At 43.5% G+C, this 19635-nt stretch overlaps 1 protein-coding gene across 5 annotated transcripts in view; it reads right to left on the bottom strand.

Annotated features, from left to right (window-relative positions):
* Positions 1 to 19635, bottom strand: part of atosa (atos homolog A) — a 100719-nt gene that overhangs the window by 12394 nt on the left and 68690 nt on the right. For 4 of the 5 annotated variants that reach the window (XM_068017973.1, XM_068017970.1, XM_068017972.1 and 1 more), the window contains 2 exons: positions 3267 to 3346; positions 1919 to 2024 (listed from right to left, as the gene is read on the bottom strand). In XM_068017973.1, the coding sequence (XP_067874074.1) occupies positions 1919 to 2024; positions 3267 to 3346 (186 nt within the window). Of the gene's footprint in view, positions 1 to 128; positions 245 to 1918; positions 2025 to 3266; positions 3347 to 19635 lie in introns of all 5 variants that reach the window. The other variant, XR_010969721.1, reaches the window with a different exon arrangement.

Genomic DNA, 19635 nt, shown 5'->3' with positions numbered 1-19635 from the left:
TTCAATCCGAGTGCTTGATGCCTCCTTTTTGGTTTAGGCTGCAGCTCGAACAGTGAGAGTAATTTTGGATGTCTTACTTTAGGCAGGATATCAAGGTCATGGACAGGGTATAGAAGAGGTTCACTTACCTTTACTGGGATGACTAGCTTTAGTTATGAGGACAGAGAAGAGAAACTGGGACTTTGAGCTACTGGGCTTTTCTCATTTGAACAAAGGCGGCCATGAGGAGGTCTAATAGAGGTGTCTGAAATTATGAGAAGTTTTGATAAAACAAACAGGGAATAGCTATTTCCATTGGTTGATAAGTTGGTAACCAGATGACATGAATTTAGGACCTTCACAAAAAGAACAAAGGGCGAGCTTAGGAGAATGTGTTTACACGTGGATGCCCTCCCATAAACAGTAGCATCAATAATTTTTAAAATTGGAGAAATATTTGAAAAAGATTTACAAGAGTATCAGGAAAGGGCAGGGGAATGAAAAAAATGAGCTGTTCTTTCAGACAGCTAACATAAGCATATTGGGCTCAATGGCCTCCTACTATGCTGTAAATGTCTACTGATTCCATTTTCTTGAATCCCATTCTTAACCCTGGATAATTTCTCAAACCTTAATCCCAGTGCTCGCCACAAATACATTCTATTTTACATCGTGTTAGTGAGAAGTGTTGATGCCACATTAACGCACAGCAAACACCCAACAGAAATTAAAAGGCCTCGGTTATACTATCTATGGCACTATAATACACAAAATGCTCATCTCTCAAACAGCGCATAGAATCTGTAGTTAAAACAAGCAATTATCACTTTTTAAACATAAGAAAAATAAGTCCTCCAATCCTAACCCTCAAAAATATAGATTTGAGAATGCAATTTATGAGCTACTGCTTGGAAACCAAGACGTTTAGGCATAAAATTTAGAAACACATTCCAATCTGTTGATATTCTTCATTGCATCAATCTAAATAACATATTGTACATATATAGCTTCTGTAAGTTATACAACAAGGCCTCTTGAGCCACTCATGCCAAAGGTACATTAAATTTCATATTTGTTGCACTTAAAGTACCTCCTTCATTTTCTGAAGATTCACTTTTTCACTGAGAGAATTAACATCTCTGCTTAGACCCATATGGCAAGTCACTTTTAAAACAAGAAGTGGAGAAGGAGAGGTGGTTGAAGTTTCTTGTGTTGTTATTTCCATATGATCAGTCACTTTAAAATACAGAGCTCCTAACAATCTTCTTAATGTAATCAGAAAATCCTGCTTCATGCGTATCAGAAGTGTAAGGATGTTCTAAGTGGCTGAAACAGGCCTGACGACTCAAATTCAAAATAGCCATTTTGGGTAATGTATTTTAATTACTTTAAGATATTAGCAAATATTTAAAAAAACATTGGGGCTATTTAGGACTGCAACACAGATTTGGGGACATAAATGATTGTATAGCCATATTATTCTTGAAATCATAGGTGATGCATAGCTCAGGTTCTAACAGGAAGAAGTGATCTTCCATTATGCTCTCTGAAGCTGCTTCCCCAAGCTACTATACTCTCCATTGAATAACACAATGCCTATTGAACAACAACCTGTCAGTACCTGCTATGACATTGCTGATTATCTTTTCAAACATCTAAATAAACAAGTAGTAAACTTGAAATATTTGTGTTCCTACCCAAATGTGTAACATGGAAAATTCACTGGACTATACTCTAAACTCTCTTGCTAGCAGATCTGAGAAATGGTGCTACAACTCTAGATATGAATAAATCTAAAAAGTGCTGTAAAAGTTTTTCACAGGAATCTCAAAAACAAATAAAAGCACTTCCACTCAAAAAAACTCCTCCAAATAAGCTAAACACTGATTTGTTTAGCCTATTTATTTCTGCATGACAGATATGCATTTCTTATTTGTACCTCAAAGTTTCCAAGCAGGCTAAGACTAGTTGCTGGTGGAGCACTGACACTCAGGAGCTGCTTCCCTTGGTCAGCATCATTCTCTGGTCTTAAATACTGTCTCTGGCTATAAAGAAAAAGAAAACATAACATAAAAGCAAATACTCTTTACCCTAATAGAAGAAACAAAACATTCTCCTCTCAATGCATTAAACTATGCAAAAGCTGTGCAAACTTAGGATATAGTTCAAAATCAATTAAACATGAAAATTTAAACATTAACCTTTAATTATTCCAACAGATAAATATATTTCTAAATAGTAGGTTTCAACAGCACCCTCCTCTCTCATTGAAAACACAAGTTGCCGATAACCATGTAGTCATGACAACAGAAATCACTAAGTTTAGAATGTGCCATCTATATTCAGAATTTTGCTCAGATTCCCCTCCTCCAGCTCTCAGTTCTTTCCATTTCTGTACTTCTAACTTTTCACTGGAGGTATTTATGTTGGTAACCAATACAGATTTCAACAATAACAGCTTTGACAAGCATCTTTTTGCATAAAGGTACTGAGTCAGAAACAAAATGCCACCGTAAACATGAAATTTACAAAATGCATTTTAATTAAGAAAGCACCACCAACTTGCCAGCAGATGGCAGTCAACTCTATTAGCAGCACTTTTATGAAGACATTACATATATATAGTATATAAAATCATTAAAATCTCAGAACACCAATTTTTCTCTAGAACACTGTGTTTGGAAGCTACATAAAATATTTCATAGCAAAGGGTTTCCTATAGAGCAGGGAAAGGTATGACATGGACATTTTATTAGAAGAGAAAGTTGTAGGTTACATGGGTCATACCACAGTATTTGCTATATCCTATATCTAAAAATTATGAAATTTTAATTTGGGCACAAATAGATTAAATATATCATAATGAGAAAAGCGACAACAAGGTGCTCCAATTCGAATGAGTTACAGTAATAAGTCTTAAGAAGATTAGACCTACAGCATATAACACTGTGGATAAGTCATCCTAAAAATATCATTCTGCTTAAAGCTTTATGTCAAAGCCTCTTGACTGAGAAATTGCAAGTTGCAAATTAATTTAGGGAATTTAGGGAAAGGAAAGTCGTCAATGGAGCAAAACAATGGAATTGCTTAAAAACAGAACATAGCCAATTTATGTAATCAGCATTTAACTTAAAATACAATACTCAATACACAAATGCAATTCATTAGAGTATATCAGTGAATTGCTTAAACAATTTAGTATGCATCCTGTATCAAAACACTTTCACTTGAATCCTGAAGAATGCCACTGTGTGTTTTTTAAACTGTAGAAAAAGACACAGAAATACCTTTTGCAAGGTACCCCTTTTAGTCTTTGCAATGAAGTATCCAGGTCAAAGTATCCCGATTGTTTTTTTCTTGGTGGAACCTTGGTGTACAACAAGATACATTCTATTAACAATAAGATTTACAGACTCTTTGACACTAAACCACACCTTTGATTGTAACATAGTCTGTAACAGTAATTCTTAGGAAATATCCAGAAAGATTATATTCTGGTGCTATTCCAGAAAGCCAGGCAGTGAAGGATAGAACTGGAGTCTAACCTTTACACACTTTATAAGCTTTTATTTGGAAATACACATGATAAATGTTCATCTCCTAACCCCAAGAACTACAGCTTCAGTCTGCCCTTATACCTGGAGCACAAAGTGAATCCCCAGTTAATGCCACCACCTGAATATGATTAAATACTCAATTACTATACAATTAACATCCAGTACCTCAAAAATTTCAACCAAACATGAAACCTACCTGCTACACAGTAGGATGAGTATGACCAGACTTTGTTGCGTTTGAAATTTATGCAGGGAATAAAGCTTTCCATGCATTAGATGCCATGTTTATAAGAACACATGAATAGGAGGCCATTCAGCTCCTCAAGCCTGATCTGCCATTCAATCAGATCATGGATAATCTTAACCTCAACTCCATTTACCCACTGTTGATCTTTACCTAACACTATGAATCGAGGTTTTGAATATTTCAATTGGCCCAGCATCCACAGCCTAATGGGGGAAAGAGTTCCAGATTTTCACTACCCTCAGTATGGAACATTGTTTCCTGATTTCATGCCTAAATGGTCTAGCTCTAATTTTAAGATTATGCCACCTTGTTCTGGATTCCCCCCACCAGAGGGGTTAGCTTTTCTGCATCTAATTTATCAAACCCATTACCATTTTAAAGACTTTGATTAGCCCAACCCTTAATCTTCTAAACTCAAGGGAATCTTTCCTGAGGTTCCATGCAAAAAACTGAACACAGTACTCCAGATTGGATCCGACAAAGGATCTATAATAACAGAAGCATCACTTCCTCACTTTTGTATTACAATCCCCTTGAGATAAAGGCCACCATTTCATTAGTCTTTTTGATAACTTTTTATTCTTGTGCACTAGCTTTCAGTGTTCTGTGCATATGGTCACCCAAATTCCTTTGCTCTTCCACAGCACTTAGTCTCTCACAATCAACATATTCTGATTTGTCTTTCTCAGCTCCAAAGTGGATGACCTCACACTGGGCCACATTTAACTTGATTGCCATAGTTTTGCCCATTCATTTAGATGTTCCTACTCCCATTTACACAACTTGCTGTGATACCTAATTTAGTGTTATCGGCAAACTTGAGTATACAACATTTTATTCCTTCAGTCAAGTCATTTATATATACACGTGGTGAAAGGCTGATGCCCCAGTACAGATACGGGGGAGAGGGATCAAGCTTGGGTAGATGTAGCAAATCAAGGGGTAGAGTCAAGGCAGGAAAGCAGAACAGTAATATGGGACATGAAGGTCAGAGAATGGCAGGAAGGGACAGAGAGAAAAAAAACTTTAGAACACACCAACAGTCAAGACTAGATGTTACAAAGATAACAAAAAGGCAAAACTAAAGGCTCTGTATCTGAATGCACGTAGCATTCATAACAAAGTAGACAAACTGATAGTGCACAGAGAAGTAAATAAATACGATCTGATAGCCATTATGGAGACATGGCTGCAGGATGACAAGGATTGGGTCTTAAATATTGAGGGGTATATAACATTGTTAATCAAGGATGGCATTGGTGCAATAGTTAGAGATGACCTTGGTTCAGGAGATCAGGATGTAGAATCGATTTTGGTGGAGATGAGGAATAGTAGGGGAAAGAAGTCACTAGTGGGAGTGATCTACAGGCATCCTAACAATAACCACAATATAGGACGAAGTATCCAAGAAGAAATATTGGGTGCATGCGATAAAGGGACGGCAATAATCATGGGTGATTTTAATCTACATATGAACTGGAAAAATCAGATTGGCAACAGTAGCCTGGATGAGGAGTTCATAGAATGCTTTTGAGATAGTTTCTTAGAGCACTGCGTTCTGGAACCAACCAGAGAGCAGGATATATTAGATTTTGTCCTGTGCAACGTGACAGGATTAATTAATGACCTCAGAGTAAAGACACCTCTAGGCAGCAGCGACCACAATATGTTTGAATTTTACACCCAGTTTGAAAGAGAGGGAAGTGCGTCTAAGACTAGTATTTTAAACTTAAGTAAGGATAACTGTGTGGGCATGAAAGCCGAGCTAGATGAAGCGAACTGGGTTACTAGTCTAGGAGATAGATCAATAGAGGAGTGGCAGACATTTAAGGAGATATTTCAGAATACTCAGAATAAGTATATTCCTATTTAAAGAAAAATTCTAAGGGAGGATCCACCATCCGTGGTTAACTAAAGAAGTTACGCATATAAGTGTGCAAAGATGAGTGGCAGGTCAGATGATTGGTCAGAACGGCGGAGAATGACTAAAAGGTTAATCAGGAGAAAGAAATTAGAGTATGAGAGGAAGCTAGCTAGAAATGTAAAAAATGGGTAGCAAGAGTTTCTACAGGTAATTAAAAAGGAAGAGAGTTAGTAAAATGAGTGTGAGAATGGAGAGTCAATGGCAGATATTAAGGAAATGGCAGATGAAATGAACAAATATTTTGCTTCTGTCTTCACCATAGAGGATACAAAAAACATTCCAGTAATAGCTGTAAATCAGGGAGGTGGAAAGAAGATCGAAACTTGGTCAAATTACAATCACCAGAGAAGTGGTACAGACCAAACTGATGGAGCTGCAGGCTGATATGTCCCCGGGTCCTGATGGGCTTCATCCGAGGGTCTTAAAAGAGGTGGCTAATGAGGTAGTAGATGCATTGGTGTTAATTTTGCAAAATTCGCTAGATTCTGGAAAGATTGCATAAGACTGGGATGGGGGCGAGGCAGAAAACAAGTAATTATAGGCCAGTTAGCTTGACATCTGTCGTGGAGGTGGTGCTAGAATCGATCATTAAGGAGGCTATAGCTGGGCACTTCGAAATACTCAAAGTAATCCGGAATAGTCAGCATGCTTTTGTGAAAGGGAAATCATGTTTAACCAATTTATTGGAGTTCTTTGAAGGAGTTACATGTGCTGTGGATACTGTACTGTACTTGGATTTCCAGAAGGCATTTGACAAGGTGCCACATAAAAGGTTCTTGCGCAAAGTCTGAGCTCATGGTGTAGGGGGCAACATATTAGCATGGACAGAAGATTGGCTGGCTGGCTGGCAGAAAACAGTGTGCATAAATGGGTCCTTTTCTGATTGCCAGGATGTGACAAGTGGAGTCCAGAAGGGGTCTGTGCTAGGGCCTCAACTTTTTACAATTTATATCAATGACTTAGATGAGGGGAGCGATGGCATGGTAGCTAAATTTGCAGATGACACAAAGATAGGTAGGAAAGTATGTTGTGAAGAGGACATAAGCAGGTTGCAGACCGATATAGATAGGTTGAGTGAGTGGGCAAAAATCTGGCAGATGGAGTATAATGTGTGAAAATGTAAAGTTGTTCACTTTGGCAGGAAGAATAAAAAAGCAGAGTATTACTTAAACGGGGAATGACTGCAGAATTCCGAGGTGCAGAGGGATCTAGGTGTTACAGTGCATGAATCACAAAAGGTTAGTATGCAGGTACAAAAAGTAATAAAGAAAACTAATAGAATGCTATCCTTTATTACGAGAGGAATTGAAAATAAAAGTAAGGATGTTATGCTTCAGTTATACAAGGCATTGGTGAGACCACATCTCGAATACGGTGTGCAGTTTTGGTCTCCTTATTTAAGGAAGGATGTAAATGCGTTGGAGGCAGTTCAGAGGAGGTTTACTAGATTGATACCTGGAATGAGCAGGTTGTCTTATGAAGAAAGGTTGGACAGACTGGGCTTGTTTTCATGGGAGTTTAGAAGAGTGAGGGGAGATCCTGAAGTATAAGATCCTGAACGGTCTTGACAAGGTGAATGTGGAAAGGATGTTTCCTTTTGTGGGTGAGTTCATAACTAGGGGGCACGGTTTTAAAATTAAGGATCGCCCTTTTAGGATAGAGACGAGGAGAAATTTTTTCTCTTGAGAGTTGTGTGACTTTGGAATTCTCTGTCTCAGAAGGTGGTGGAGGAGGGGTCATTGAATATTTTTAAGGTGGAGGTAGATAAATTCTTGTTCGGCAAGGGAATCAAAGATTATCAGGGGTAAATGGGAGTGTGGAATTCGAGACAAAAACAGATCAGCCATGATCTTATTAAATGGCAAAGCAGGCTCAACAGGCTGAATGGCCTACTTCTGCTCCTAATTCGTATTGTCGTATGGTATGGTATAAAAACTGAACATTCTGGAAATACTCAGCAGGTCTGGCAACATCTGTGGAGCAAGAAACACAGACTTAATATTTCAGGTCTGTGACCTTTCCCCACCTGAACCTGAAACAGTAACTGTTTCTCCCTCCTCGCTGCCAGACATGTACAAATCACTGGGAAACCTCACTCGCCACATTCTGCCAATCAGGGAATATTCACTTCATCCCTATCCTTTGTCTCCTACCTTCCAACCAATTACCAACTCTCGTCATAAAGTTACCTCCAATTTTGTGTGTTTTCATTTTTGCTAATAACCTCTCGCATGGAACCTTATCTGATGCCTTCTGGAAGTATATATGTAGACAATGTCCAAAGACACTCCCAAATCCACAATGTTTGTGACTTCCTCAAAAGATTCAACCAGATTATGTGGACACAACCTCCCCATCACAAATCCCACTAACTTTCGCACATCAGCTCATAACTGCCCGAATTCTTGCAATATCTTCCCCACAACAGGTGTAGTTACATGGTTTCTCCCTCACTTCCTTCTTAAATAATGGAGCGCCATTTGCAATTTTCCAATCTAAAAGCACAATTCCTGAATCTAGAGAGTTTTAGAGAATTATGAATAACGCTTCTGCAATTTGCTCACTTATTTAATAATCTGGTGGAATCTATCAAATCTGGGGGGGGGGTGGCGGCAGGGGGAAGAGAGAGAGAGACGGAGCAGGGGGAAGAGAGAGAGAGAGAGAGAGACAGAGCAGGGGGGAGAGAGAGAGAGAGAGAGAGAGAGACGGAGCAGGGGGGAGAGAGAGAGAGAGACGGAGCAGGGGGAAGAGAGAGAGAGAGAGAGAGACAGAGCAGGGGGAAGAGAGAGAGAGAGAGACGGAGCAGGGGGAAGAGAGAGAGAGAGAGAGAGAGAGACGGAGCAGGGGGAAGAGAGAGAGAGAGAGAGAGACGGACGGAGCAGGGGGAAGAGAGAGAGAGAGAGAGAGAGAGACGGAGCAGGGGGAAGAGAGAGAGAGAGAGAGAGACAGAGCAGGGGGAAGAGAGAGAGAGAGAGACGGAGCAGGGGGAAGAGAGAGAGAGAGAGAGAGAGAGACGGAGCAGGGGGAAGAGAGAGAGAGAGAGAGAGACGGACGGAGCAGGGGGAAGAGAGAGAGAGAGAGAGAGAGAGACGGAGCAGGGGGAAGAGAGAGAGAGAGAGAGACGGACGGAGCAGGGGGAAGAGAGAGAGAGTGAGACGGAGCAGGGGGAAGAGAGAGAGAGAGAGACGGAGCAGGGGGAAGAGAGAGAGAGAGAGAGACGGAGCAGGGGGAAGAGAGAGAGAGAGAGAGAGAGACGGAGCAGGGGGAAGAGCGAGAGAGAGAGAGAGACGGAGCAGGGGGAAGAGCGAGAGAGAGAGAGACGGAGCAGGGGGAAGAGCGAGAGAGAGAGAGACGGAGCAGGGGGAAGAGCGAGAGAGAGAGAGACGGAGCAGGGGGAAGAGCGAGAGAGAGAGAGACGGAGCAGGGGGAAGAGCGAGAGAGAGAGAGACGGAGCAGGGGGAAGAGAGAGAGAGAGAGAGACGGAGCAGGGGGGAGAGAGAGAGAGAGAGACGGAGCAGGGGGAAGAGAGAGAGAGAGAGACGGAGCAGGGGGAAGAGAGAGAGAGAGAGAGAGACGGAGCAGGGGGGAAGAGAGAGAGAGAGAGAGAGAGACGGAGCAGGGGGGAGAGAGAGAGAGAGAGAGAGAGAGACGGAGCAGGGGGGAGAGAGAGAGAGAGACGGAGCAGGGGGAAGAGAGAGAGAGAGAGAGAGAGAGAGAGAGAGAGACGGAGCCGGGGGAAGAGAGAGAGAGAGAGACGGAGCAGGGGGGAGAGAGAGAGAGCGAGAGAGAGACGGAGCAGGGGGAAGAGAGAGAGAGAGAGACGGAGCAGGGGGAAGAGAGAGAGAGAGAGACGGAGCAGGGGGAAGAGAGAGAGAGAGAGAGAGAGAGGGAGCAGGGGGAAGAGAGAGAGAGAGAGATGGAGCAGGGGGGAGAGAGAACAAAGAAAATTACAGCACAGGAACAGGCCCTTCGGCCCTCCAAGCCTACGCCGATCCAAATCCTCTATCTAAACCTGTCGCCTATTTTCTAAGGGTCTGTATCTCTTTACTTCCTGCCCATTCATGTATCTGTCTAGATACATCTTAAAAGACGCTATCGTGCCTGCGTCTACCACCTCCGCTGGTAATGCGTTCCATGCACCCACCACCCTCTGCGTAAAGAACTTTCCACGCATATCCCCCCTAAACTTTTCCCCTTTCACTTTGAACTCGTGTCCCCTTGTAATTGAATCCCCCACTCTGGGAAAAAGCTTCTTGCTATCCACCCTGTCTATACCTCTCATGATTTTGTACACCTCAATCAGGTCCCCCCTCAACCTCCGTCTTTCTAATGAAAATAATCCTAATCTGCTCAACCTCTCTTCATAGCTAGCGCCCTCCAAAAGCAGGCAACATCCTGGTGAACCTCCTCTGCACCCTCTCCAAAGCATCCACATCCTTTTGGTAATGTGGCGACCAGAACTGCACGCAGTATTCCAAATGTGGCCGAACCAAAGTCCTATACAACTGTAACATGACCTGCCAACTCTTGTACTCAATACCCCGTCCGATGAAGGAAAGCATGCCGTATGCCTTCTTGACCACTCTATTGACCTGCGTTGCCACCTTCAGGGAACAATGGACCTGAACACCCAAATCTCTCTGTACATCAATTTTCCCCAGGACTTTTCCATTTACTGTATAGTTCACTCTTGAATTGGATCTTCCAAAATGCATCACCTCGCATTTGCCCTGATTGAACTCCATCTGCCATTTCTCTGCCCAACTCTCCAGTCTATCTATATTCTGCTGTATTCTCTGACAGTCCCCTTCAGTATCTGCTACTCCACCAATCTTAGTGTCGTCTGCAAACTTGCTAATCAGACCACCTATACTTTCCTCCAAATCATTTATGTATATCACAAACAGTGGTCCCAGCACGGATCCCTGTGGAACACCACTGATCACACGTCTCCATTTTGAGAAACTCCCTTCCACTGCTACTCTCTGTCTCCTGTTACCCAGCCAGTTCTTTATCCATCTAGCTAGTACACCTTGGACCCCATGCGCCTTCACTTTCTCCATCAGCCTACCATGGGGAACCTTATCAAACGCCTTACTGAAGTCCATGTATATGACATCTACAGCCCTTCCCTCATCAATCAACTTTGTCACTTCCTCAAAGAATTCTATTAAGTTGGTCAGACATGACCTTCCCTGCACAAAACCATGTTGCCCATCACTGATGAGCCCATTTTCTTCCAGATGGGAATAGATCCTATCCCTCAGTATCTTCTCCAGCAGCTTCCCTACCACTGACGTCAGGCTCACCGGTCTATAATTACCTGGATTTTCCCTGCTACCCTTTTTAAGCAAGGGGACAACATTAGCAATTCTCCAGTCCTCCGGGACCTCACCCGTGTTTAAGGATATTGCAAAGATATCTGTTAAGGCCCCAGCTATTTCCTCTCTCGCTTCCCACAGTAACGTGGGATAGATCCCATCCAGACCTGGGGACTTGTCCGCCTTAATGCCTTTTAGAATACCCAACACTTCCTCCCTCCTTATGCCGACTTGACCTAGAGTAATCAAACATCTGTCCCTAACCTCAACATCCGTCATGTCCCTCTCCTCGGTGAATACCGATGCAAAGTACTCGTTTAGAATCTCACCCATTTTCTCTGACTCCACGCATAACTTTCCTCCTTTGTCCTTGAGTGGGCCAATCCTTTCTCTAGTTACCCTCTTGCTCCTTATATATGAATAAAAGGCTTTGGGATTTTCCTTAACCCTGTTTGCTAAAGATATTTCATGACCCCTTTTAGCCCTCTTAATTCCTCGTTTCAGATTGCGCCTACAATCCCGATATTCTTTCAAAGCTTCTTCTTTCTTCAGCCGCCTAGACCTCATGTTTGCTTCCTTTTTCCTCTTAGCTAGTCTCACAATTTCACCTGTCATCCATGGTTCCCTAATCTTGCCATTTCTATCCTTCATTTTCACAGGAACATGTCTCTCCTGCACGCTAATCAACCTCTCTTTAAAAGCCTCCCACATATCAAAAGTGGATTTACCTTCAAACAGCTGCTCCCAATCTACATTCCCCAGCTCCTGCCGAATTTTGGCGTAGTTGGCCTTCCCCCAATTTAGCACTCTTCCTTTAGGACCACTCTCGTCTTTGTCCATGAGTATTCTAAAACTTACGGAATTGTGATCACTATTCCCAAAGTAGTCCCCTACTGAAATTTCAACCACCTGACCGGCTCATTTCCCAACACCAGGTCCAGTATGGCTCCTTCCCGAGTTGGACTATTTACATACTGCTCCAGAAAACCCTCCTGGATGCTCCTTACAAATTCTGCTCCATCTAGACCTCTAACACTAAGTGAATCCCAGTCAATGTTGGGAAAATTAAAATCTCCTATCACCACCACCCTGTTGCTCCTACAGCTTTCCATAATATGTTTACATATTTGTACCTCTATCTCACGCTCGCTGTTGGGAGGCCTGTAGTACAGCCCCAACATTGTTACCGCACCCTTCCTATTTCTGGGTTCTGCCCATATTGCCTCACAGCTCGAGTCCTCCATAGTGCCTTCCTTCAGCACAGCTGTGATATCCTCTTTGACCAGTAATGCAACTCCTCCACCCCTTTTACCTCCCTCTCTATCCCGCCTGAAGCATCGGTATCCTGGGATATTTAGTTGCCAATCATGCCCTTCCCTTAACCAAGTCTCAGTAATAGCAATAACATCATACTCCCAGGTACTAATCCAAGCCCTAAGTTCATCTGCCTTACCTACTACACTTCTTGCATTAAAACAAATACACCTCAGACCACCAGTCCCTTTGCTTTCTTCATCTGCTCCCTGCCTACTCTTTCCCTTAGTCACGCTGACTTCATTATCTAGTTCCTTACAGGCTTTAGTTACTACCTCCTTACTGTCCACTGACCTCCTCATTTGGTTCCCATCCCCCTGCCACATTAGTTTAAACCCTCCCCAACAGCGTTAGCAAAAGCACCCCCAAGGACATTGGTTCCAGTCCGGCCCAGGTGTAGACCGTCCAATTTGTAATAGTCCCACCTCCCCCAGAACCGGTCCCAATGTCCCAAAAATCTGAACCTCTCCCTCCTGCACCATCTCTCAAGCCACGCATTCATCCTGACTATTCTTTCATTTCTACTCTGACTATCACGTGGCACTGGTAGCAATCCTGAGATTACTACCTCTGAGGTCCTACTTTTTAACTTGGCTCCTAACTCCCTAAATTCTGCTTGTAGGACCTCATCCCGTTTTTTACCTATATCATTGGTGCCTATGTGCACAACGACAACTGGCTGTTCACCCTCCCCCTTCAGAATGTTCTGCAGCCGATCTGAGACATCCCTGACCCGTGCACCTGGGAGGCAACATACCATTCGGGAGTCTCGTTTTCGACCACAGAGCCGCCTATCTACTCCCCTTACAATCGAATCCCCTATGACTATCGCCCTTCCACTCTTTTTCCCGCCCTTCTGAACAGCAGAGCCAGCCACGGTGCCATGAACCTGGCTACTGCTGCCTTCCCCTGGTGAGCCATCTCCCTCAACAGTATCCAAAACGGTATACCTGTTGTGGAGGGAGATGACCGCAGGGGACACCTGTGCTGCCTTCCTGCTCTTTCTCTGCCTTTTGGTCACCCATTCCCTTTCTCCCTCAGCAATCCTAATCTGCAGTGTGACCAATTCACTAAACGTGCTATCCACGACCTCCTCAGCATCGCGGATGCTCCAAAGTGAGTCCATCCGCAGCTCCAGAGCCGTCATGCGGTCTAACAAGAGCTGCAGCTGGACACACTTCCCGCACGTGAAGGAGTCAGGGACATCAGCCATGTCCCTGAGCTCCCACATTGAGCAAGAGGAGCATGTCACGGGTCTGAGATCTCCTGCCATTTTTAATCTTAAGCTTAAACTTAGTTAAATGAAAAAGGAACGAAAAGTTTTTTACCAATCACACGATAAAAAAAAAGAGAAATAGAAAAAGCCTTACCTTATCTACAGAGTCCTTTTTTTGGTTAGAGGAGGAGGGCAGGTGGGAGACACTACAGGTGTAGTGTCTCGGGTTCAGAAACGGCCCAAATATATAGGGTTTTACTTACCCAGCAGCCCCCTGGTCTCCGCCGAAAACAAAAGGAAATTAAATTTACTTTAAACTGACCTTCCCAGCTGCTCACTCCCTCGCACTCTCTGCTCCCGAAAAAGCTGCTGCAATGAAAGGCAAGTTATTTTAAATGGCCCAAATATATAGGGTTTTACTTACCCAGCAGCCCCCTGGTCTCCGCTGAAAACAAAAGGAAATTAAATTTTACTTTAAACTGACCTTCCCAGCTGCTCACTCGCTCGCACTCTCTGCTCCCGAAAAAGCTGCTGCAGTGAAAGAGAGAGAGAGAGATGGAGCAGGGGGAAGAGAGAGAGAGAGAGAGAGGCGGAGCGGGGGGAGAGAGAGAGAGAGAGAGACGGAGCAGGGGGAAGAGAGAGAGACGGGGCAGGGGAAGAGAGAGTGTGACGGGTGGTGGGCAGAAGAGAATTTTTCTATTGTCATCTTTTACTGAGATTATATCCATTAAGTTCTGCAGTTTATTTGTGGTTTCCTTGTACCTCTGATATTTTTTCCTCTTCCTCCACTGTGAAACAGATCCAGGGTACTCAGGTAACAAATATGCCCTTACTAAATTGCTGAACATTGTCTCGCCTGCATCTGTCTTTAGTAGGTCCACGTTCACCTTTCCAACTCTCTTTTTCTTAATATATTTATAAAAGCTTTGCTTTCCCTTGCAAGTTTTTTCCACATTCCTTAATTGCATCTTTTACTCCTTTCTTTGACTAACAGTTCAGTCCAGTTTACAATGGTCAATTCAGTTCTAAAAACAATAATTCGGGACAAAATTGATCGGCACATGGACAAATCTGGGTTAATTAAGGAAAGCGAGCATGGAATTGTTAAGGGAAAATCGTGTTTTACTAGCTTGCTGGAGTTTTTTGAAGAGGTAACAGAGAGAGTTCATGAGGACAATGCTGTTGATGTGTACATGGACTTCCAAAAGGCATTTGATGAAGTACCAAACAACAGACTTGTGAGCAAAAACATGGTTACAAAAATGGCTGAGTGACAGGAAACAGAGAGTAGTGATTAATGGATTTTTTTGGGCTGGAGGAACGTTTGTAGTGGAGTTCAACAGGGGTCAGCGTTGGGACACATGCTCTTCCTGATATTTATTAATGACCTAGACCTTGTATACAGGACACAATTTTACAATTTGTGGATACAAAACTTGGAAGCATTGTGAACTGTGAGGAGGATAGTATAGAACTTCACAAGGACATAGACTAGTTGGTGGAATGGGCAGACAACTGGTAGATGAAGTTCAATGCGGAGGAATGTGAAGTGATTCATTTTGGTAGGAAGAACATGGAAAAACAATACAAAATAAAGGGTACAATTCCAGAACGGGTGCAGGAGCAGAGGGATCTGGCTGTACATGTGCATAAGTCATTGAAGGGGGCAGGACAGGTTGAGAGAGCAGAGAACAGTATCCTAGGCTATATTAATGGGGCATAGAGTACAAAAGCAAGGAAATTACATTGAACTTGTATAAGACACTAGTTCAGCCTCAGCTGGAGTATTGCGTTCAGTTCTAGACGCCGCATTTTAGGAAAGATATCATGGCATAGGAGATAGTGCAGTAAAAATTCACGAGAATGGTTCCAGGGATGAAGAACTTCAGTTATGAAGATAGATTGGAGATGTTGGGACTGTTTTCCTTGGAGAAGAGAAGAGATTTGATAGAGGTCTTCAAAATCATGAGGGGTCTGGACAGAGCAGATAGGGAAAAATGGTTCCCACTCCTGAAAGGATCAAGAATGAGGGGGCACAGGTTTAAGGTAATTGGCAAAAGAAGCAAGAGCAACATGAGGAATCATTTTTCACGCAGCGTGTGGTGAAGGTCTGGAATGCACTGCTGAGTGTGTGGTGTAGGCAGGTTCAATCAAGATATTCAAAAGGGAATTAGACTGTTATCTGAAAAGGAACAATGTGCAGGGTTATGGAGAAAAGGCAGGGGAATGACACCAGGTAAGTTGCTCATTTGGAAAGCTGGTGAAGACACAATGGGCCAAATGGCCTCCTTCTGTGCCGTACAGTTCTGAGATGCATCCCTTCACATGAATTGCCTTATTTAAATTTAAAGCATTGGTTTGAAACTCTTCCTACTGTAGGGATTCACCCTAGTTTGCCTGTGGACAGGGTTGACCTGCTCCTAGGTAATGATCTGGCTGGGGTGAAGGTAGTAGCCCCTCCCCCCAGTAGCGAAAGAAAGACTACAGGAGGCCAGAGTGACAGGGCAGTGGTAGGCGATGGACCCCTGCAGTTTCCCTGAATGTGTAGTAGATCAGTCCTTGATCAAACCAGCTCCCCCAGAGAAGAGTAAACTAGAACTGCAGGCAGATGACCACGAGGTCTGCCTGGACCAGACTTTCTTTGGAAAGTCAGGAGGCCCAGGGAATTAATTAAATGGATTTTCCCTAGGTGAGGCTCAGCAAGCCAACCCAGTATTGTGAGAGTTAGCACAGGTTTCCCAGTCTGAAAGTGAAGCAGAAGAGGGAGTCCCTGACTGCTCCTATTTAAAGAATGAGGTACTGATGAGGAAATGGAGTTCTCCTAACAGACTTGAGAGTAAGGAGTGGACAGTCAGTCATTCACCAGTTAGTGGTGCCATAGAGGTACTGGAGAGAAATATTAAGAATGGCCCACGTGATTACAGTGGCTGTACATGCCGGTATACAAAAAGACCAAGCCCGCAGAAGACAGTTTAACTGGCCAAAACTCCACAACGATGTGGTGGAGTACCGCAGGAGTTGTCACATGCGCCAGGTTGAGGGGAAACCCCAACGTACAGTGAAACTTGCACCCCTAAGTCCTGTACCGGTGATAGGAAGACCCTCCAGCAGAGGGCTGGTGAACTCTAAGGGACCCCTGCCGAGAACAAAAGGCAGGCACAAGGTCGGCAAAAGTTTAGAAAGAGAAGGGGAAAAAATGACCAAGAGGGCAGGTTAAAGGAAGTCCAGGAGGAATCCCGGATGAAAATCCCTACTGTCCGGTCAGCCAACCCTGAAAAATGTGAAAAGTTAGACCCCACATCCTAGAAGCACCCCACCAGAGTTGCTAACAGCTTTTACAAGAACCTGCAGAGACAAAGAAAGACCTCTAGGGGGCAGAGAAACCACGAGGGTCATGCCTCACCCAGTCAAAGTGCCACAAGGGAGTGCAGCAGTCTGCACAAATACTTGCAGGCAGGAGCATCCTCTGGGACAAAGGCGAGATTAGCAAAGAATCCTCCCCCACAGGCAGAACTGAAGTGAACCATCCCACCCCCAAAGTCAAAAGCCTTTGCATGACTTAGCAAAGCGCTGAAAGAGTGTTCAGGATAGACCCGCCCACTACTGACTCTCCTGAGAAAAAAAAATTACCTCAGCAGGAACAAAGACCCTAGGCAGCCATGGAAATGGGCAAATGGAAGAGAAACTTTCCCAAAAAAGAACATGTTTACTGGGATGCCAAAAAGCAGGGCGGGACAATTTTAATAAGTATTTGGATTTGTGAATGAATGAGAGAAATGCATGTTTTTTTCTGTATCATATTCTCTCTCGACCCTTTTTAATGAAATGTGCTTTTCTCAAATCACATTTCATTCCGCTGGGTATGGCGGTGTCCTGCTAGGCCCCCACCTACCAAGAATGAGGCACATTAATTTTGTCATGAACATTGATTTTTAACTGTTGTTGGAGCGAAGAAATGACTTGTTAAATAGATCAGCCGTGGGTGGAAAAGACATTTATATATTAACAGACGGTGCTTGGAAGGACAAAGAACCATTCCCTAGCATACTCAACCCACAGTGGACCTTGATCACCAGGTATCGTGTAAGAGGAGCATTCCAGAAACTGCTAAGGTGATACAATCCAGGAGTGCTTAGACCAGCTAGTCACATGATTAACTGGCTGTTCCAGGGTTTTGAACCAGCCACAGAGAGTTTGAACTCAGAAAGACTGTTTGCTCCTGGACTGAGAAGATCTCTCCTGTCTGATCCCATCTCTTTCTCACAAGCCTCCGAATCCACTCAAGACACATGAACCCCAAGAGAGAAAAGTCTCCGACAGTAACAAGGTTTAAGAAGAATACTGGGCCCCAACAAAAAGCAAGAACTTCCTCGAGCAGCTCGAAGAACCGTAACAAAAACTCTTCAGGTATTGCCACAAATATTTCCACTTTCTACTGCTCTTTTCTGTCTCTATTTGCATGTGTGTATCGTGTATGCATGCTAGCATGGGCACGTCATATATCCGCAGGCGTCAACCGAATTAGAGTTTAAGTTTAATAAATTTCAACTTTCTTTTTTTTAAACCCAAGAAAACCTGTTTGTGCTGGTTTCTTTGCCTTATAATTGGAAAGCAGTGAACAAGGATTCATTAAGGAGGAGCTAAAAACAGTGTGCTTAAAATTAAACCGTTATGCTAAGACCAGGTGAAGGTTGAAAGGGAACCCTAGGCCTCTTTCTCACCAGGTCGTAACAATATTTATACAATTCCTCCACCCCCACCCCACTACCGACTACAAAATTATCAGGAGGTCTGAGTTCTTGGAACTATTTTTGGATGAAGATCATGACCAATTATACCATGACTGACTGAGGAAACTGAAAATTACATAAAACTTTTCTAACTGTTTCTCCACCAGATGTCACAAGTACATTCACTGAGTGCTAAAACCATCAAACACACGGTCAGTAATTCAGTACTGCAAGTGATACCATCGTAAAGAGATTCTTTCAAGTATTCTTGGAGTCTGGAAATGGGGCACTCTCAAGCTCTATATGGAAAGGCCTGCCCAAAAGTATTGTAAACTTGCCATTGTTAACAGTACTGGTGAGCACCAGTTTCCACAGGACAACAAAGAACCTTAAGTTTAACACACAATGAAAGGAAGTAGCAACATTATGTCCTGTTTTTTCACCAAATATAAAATGGATGTCAAGTATGAGTGATTTCCAGACTTTGGTGTTAAATAAATTACTCTGCCCATATAGAACAAAGAACAAAGATACTTACAGCACAGGAACAGGCCCTTCGGCCCTCCAAGCCTGCGCCGATCCAGATCCTCTCTCTAAACATGTCGCCTATTTTATAAGCTTCTGTATCTCTTTTCTTCCTGCCCATTCATGTATCTGTCTCGATACATCTTAAAAGACTCCATCGTGCCCGCATCTACCACCTCCGCTGGCAATGCGTTCCAGGTGCCCACCACCCTCTGCGTAAAGAACTTTCCACGCATATCCCCCCTAAACTTTTCCCCTTTCACTTTGAACTAGTGTCCTCTAGTAATTGAAACCCCCACTCTGGGAAAAAGCTTCTTGCTATCCACCCTGTCTATACCTCTCATGATTTTGTACACCTCAATCACGTCCCCCCTCAACCTCCGTCTTTCTAATGAAAATAATCCTAATCTACTCAACCTCTCTTCATAGCTAGCGCCCTCCATACCAGGCAACATCCTGGTGAACTTCCTCTGCACCCTCTCCAAAGCATCCACATCCTTTTGGTAATGTGGCGACCAGAACTGCACGCAGTATTCCAAATGTGGCCGAACCAAAGTCCTAAACAACTGTAACATGACCTGCCAACTCTTGTACTCAATGCCCCGTCCGATGAAGGAAAGCATGCCGTATGCCTTCTTGACCACTCTATTTACCTGCGTTGCCACCTTCAGGGAACAGTGGACCTGAACACCCAAATCTCTCTGGACATCAATTTTCCCCAGGACTTTTCCATTTACTGTATAGTTCACTCTTGAATTGGATCTTCCAAAATGCATCACCTCGCATTTGCCCTGATTGAACTCCATCTGCCATTTCTCTGCC

Source organism: Heterodontus francisci, chromosome 38 (genome assembly GCF_036365525.1).
Source record: "Heterodontus francisci isolate sHetFra1 chromosome 38, sHetFra1.hap1, whole genome shotgun sequence".
NCBI lineage: Eukaryota > Metazoa > Chordata > Chondrichthyes > Heterodontiformes > Heterodontidae > Heterodontus > Heterodontus francisci.
This window is presented reverse-complemented; position numbering and strand designations above follow the sequence as displayed.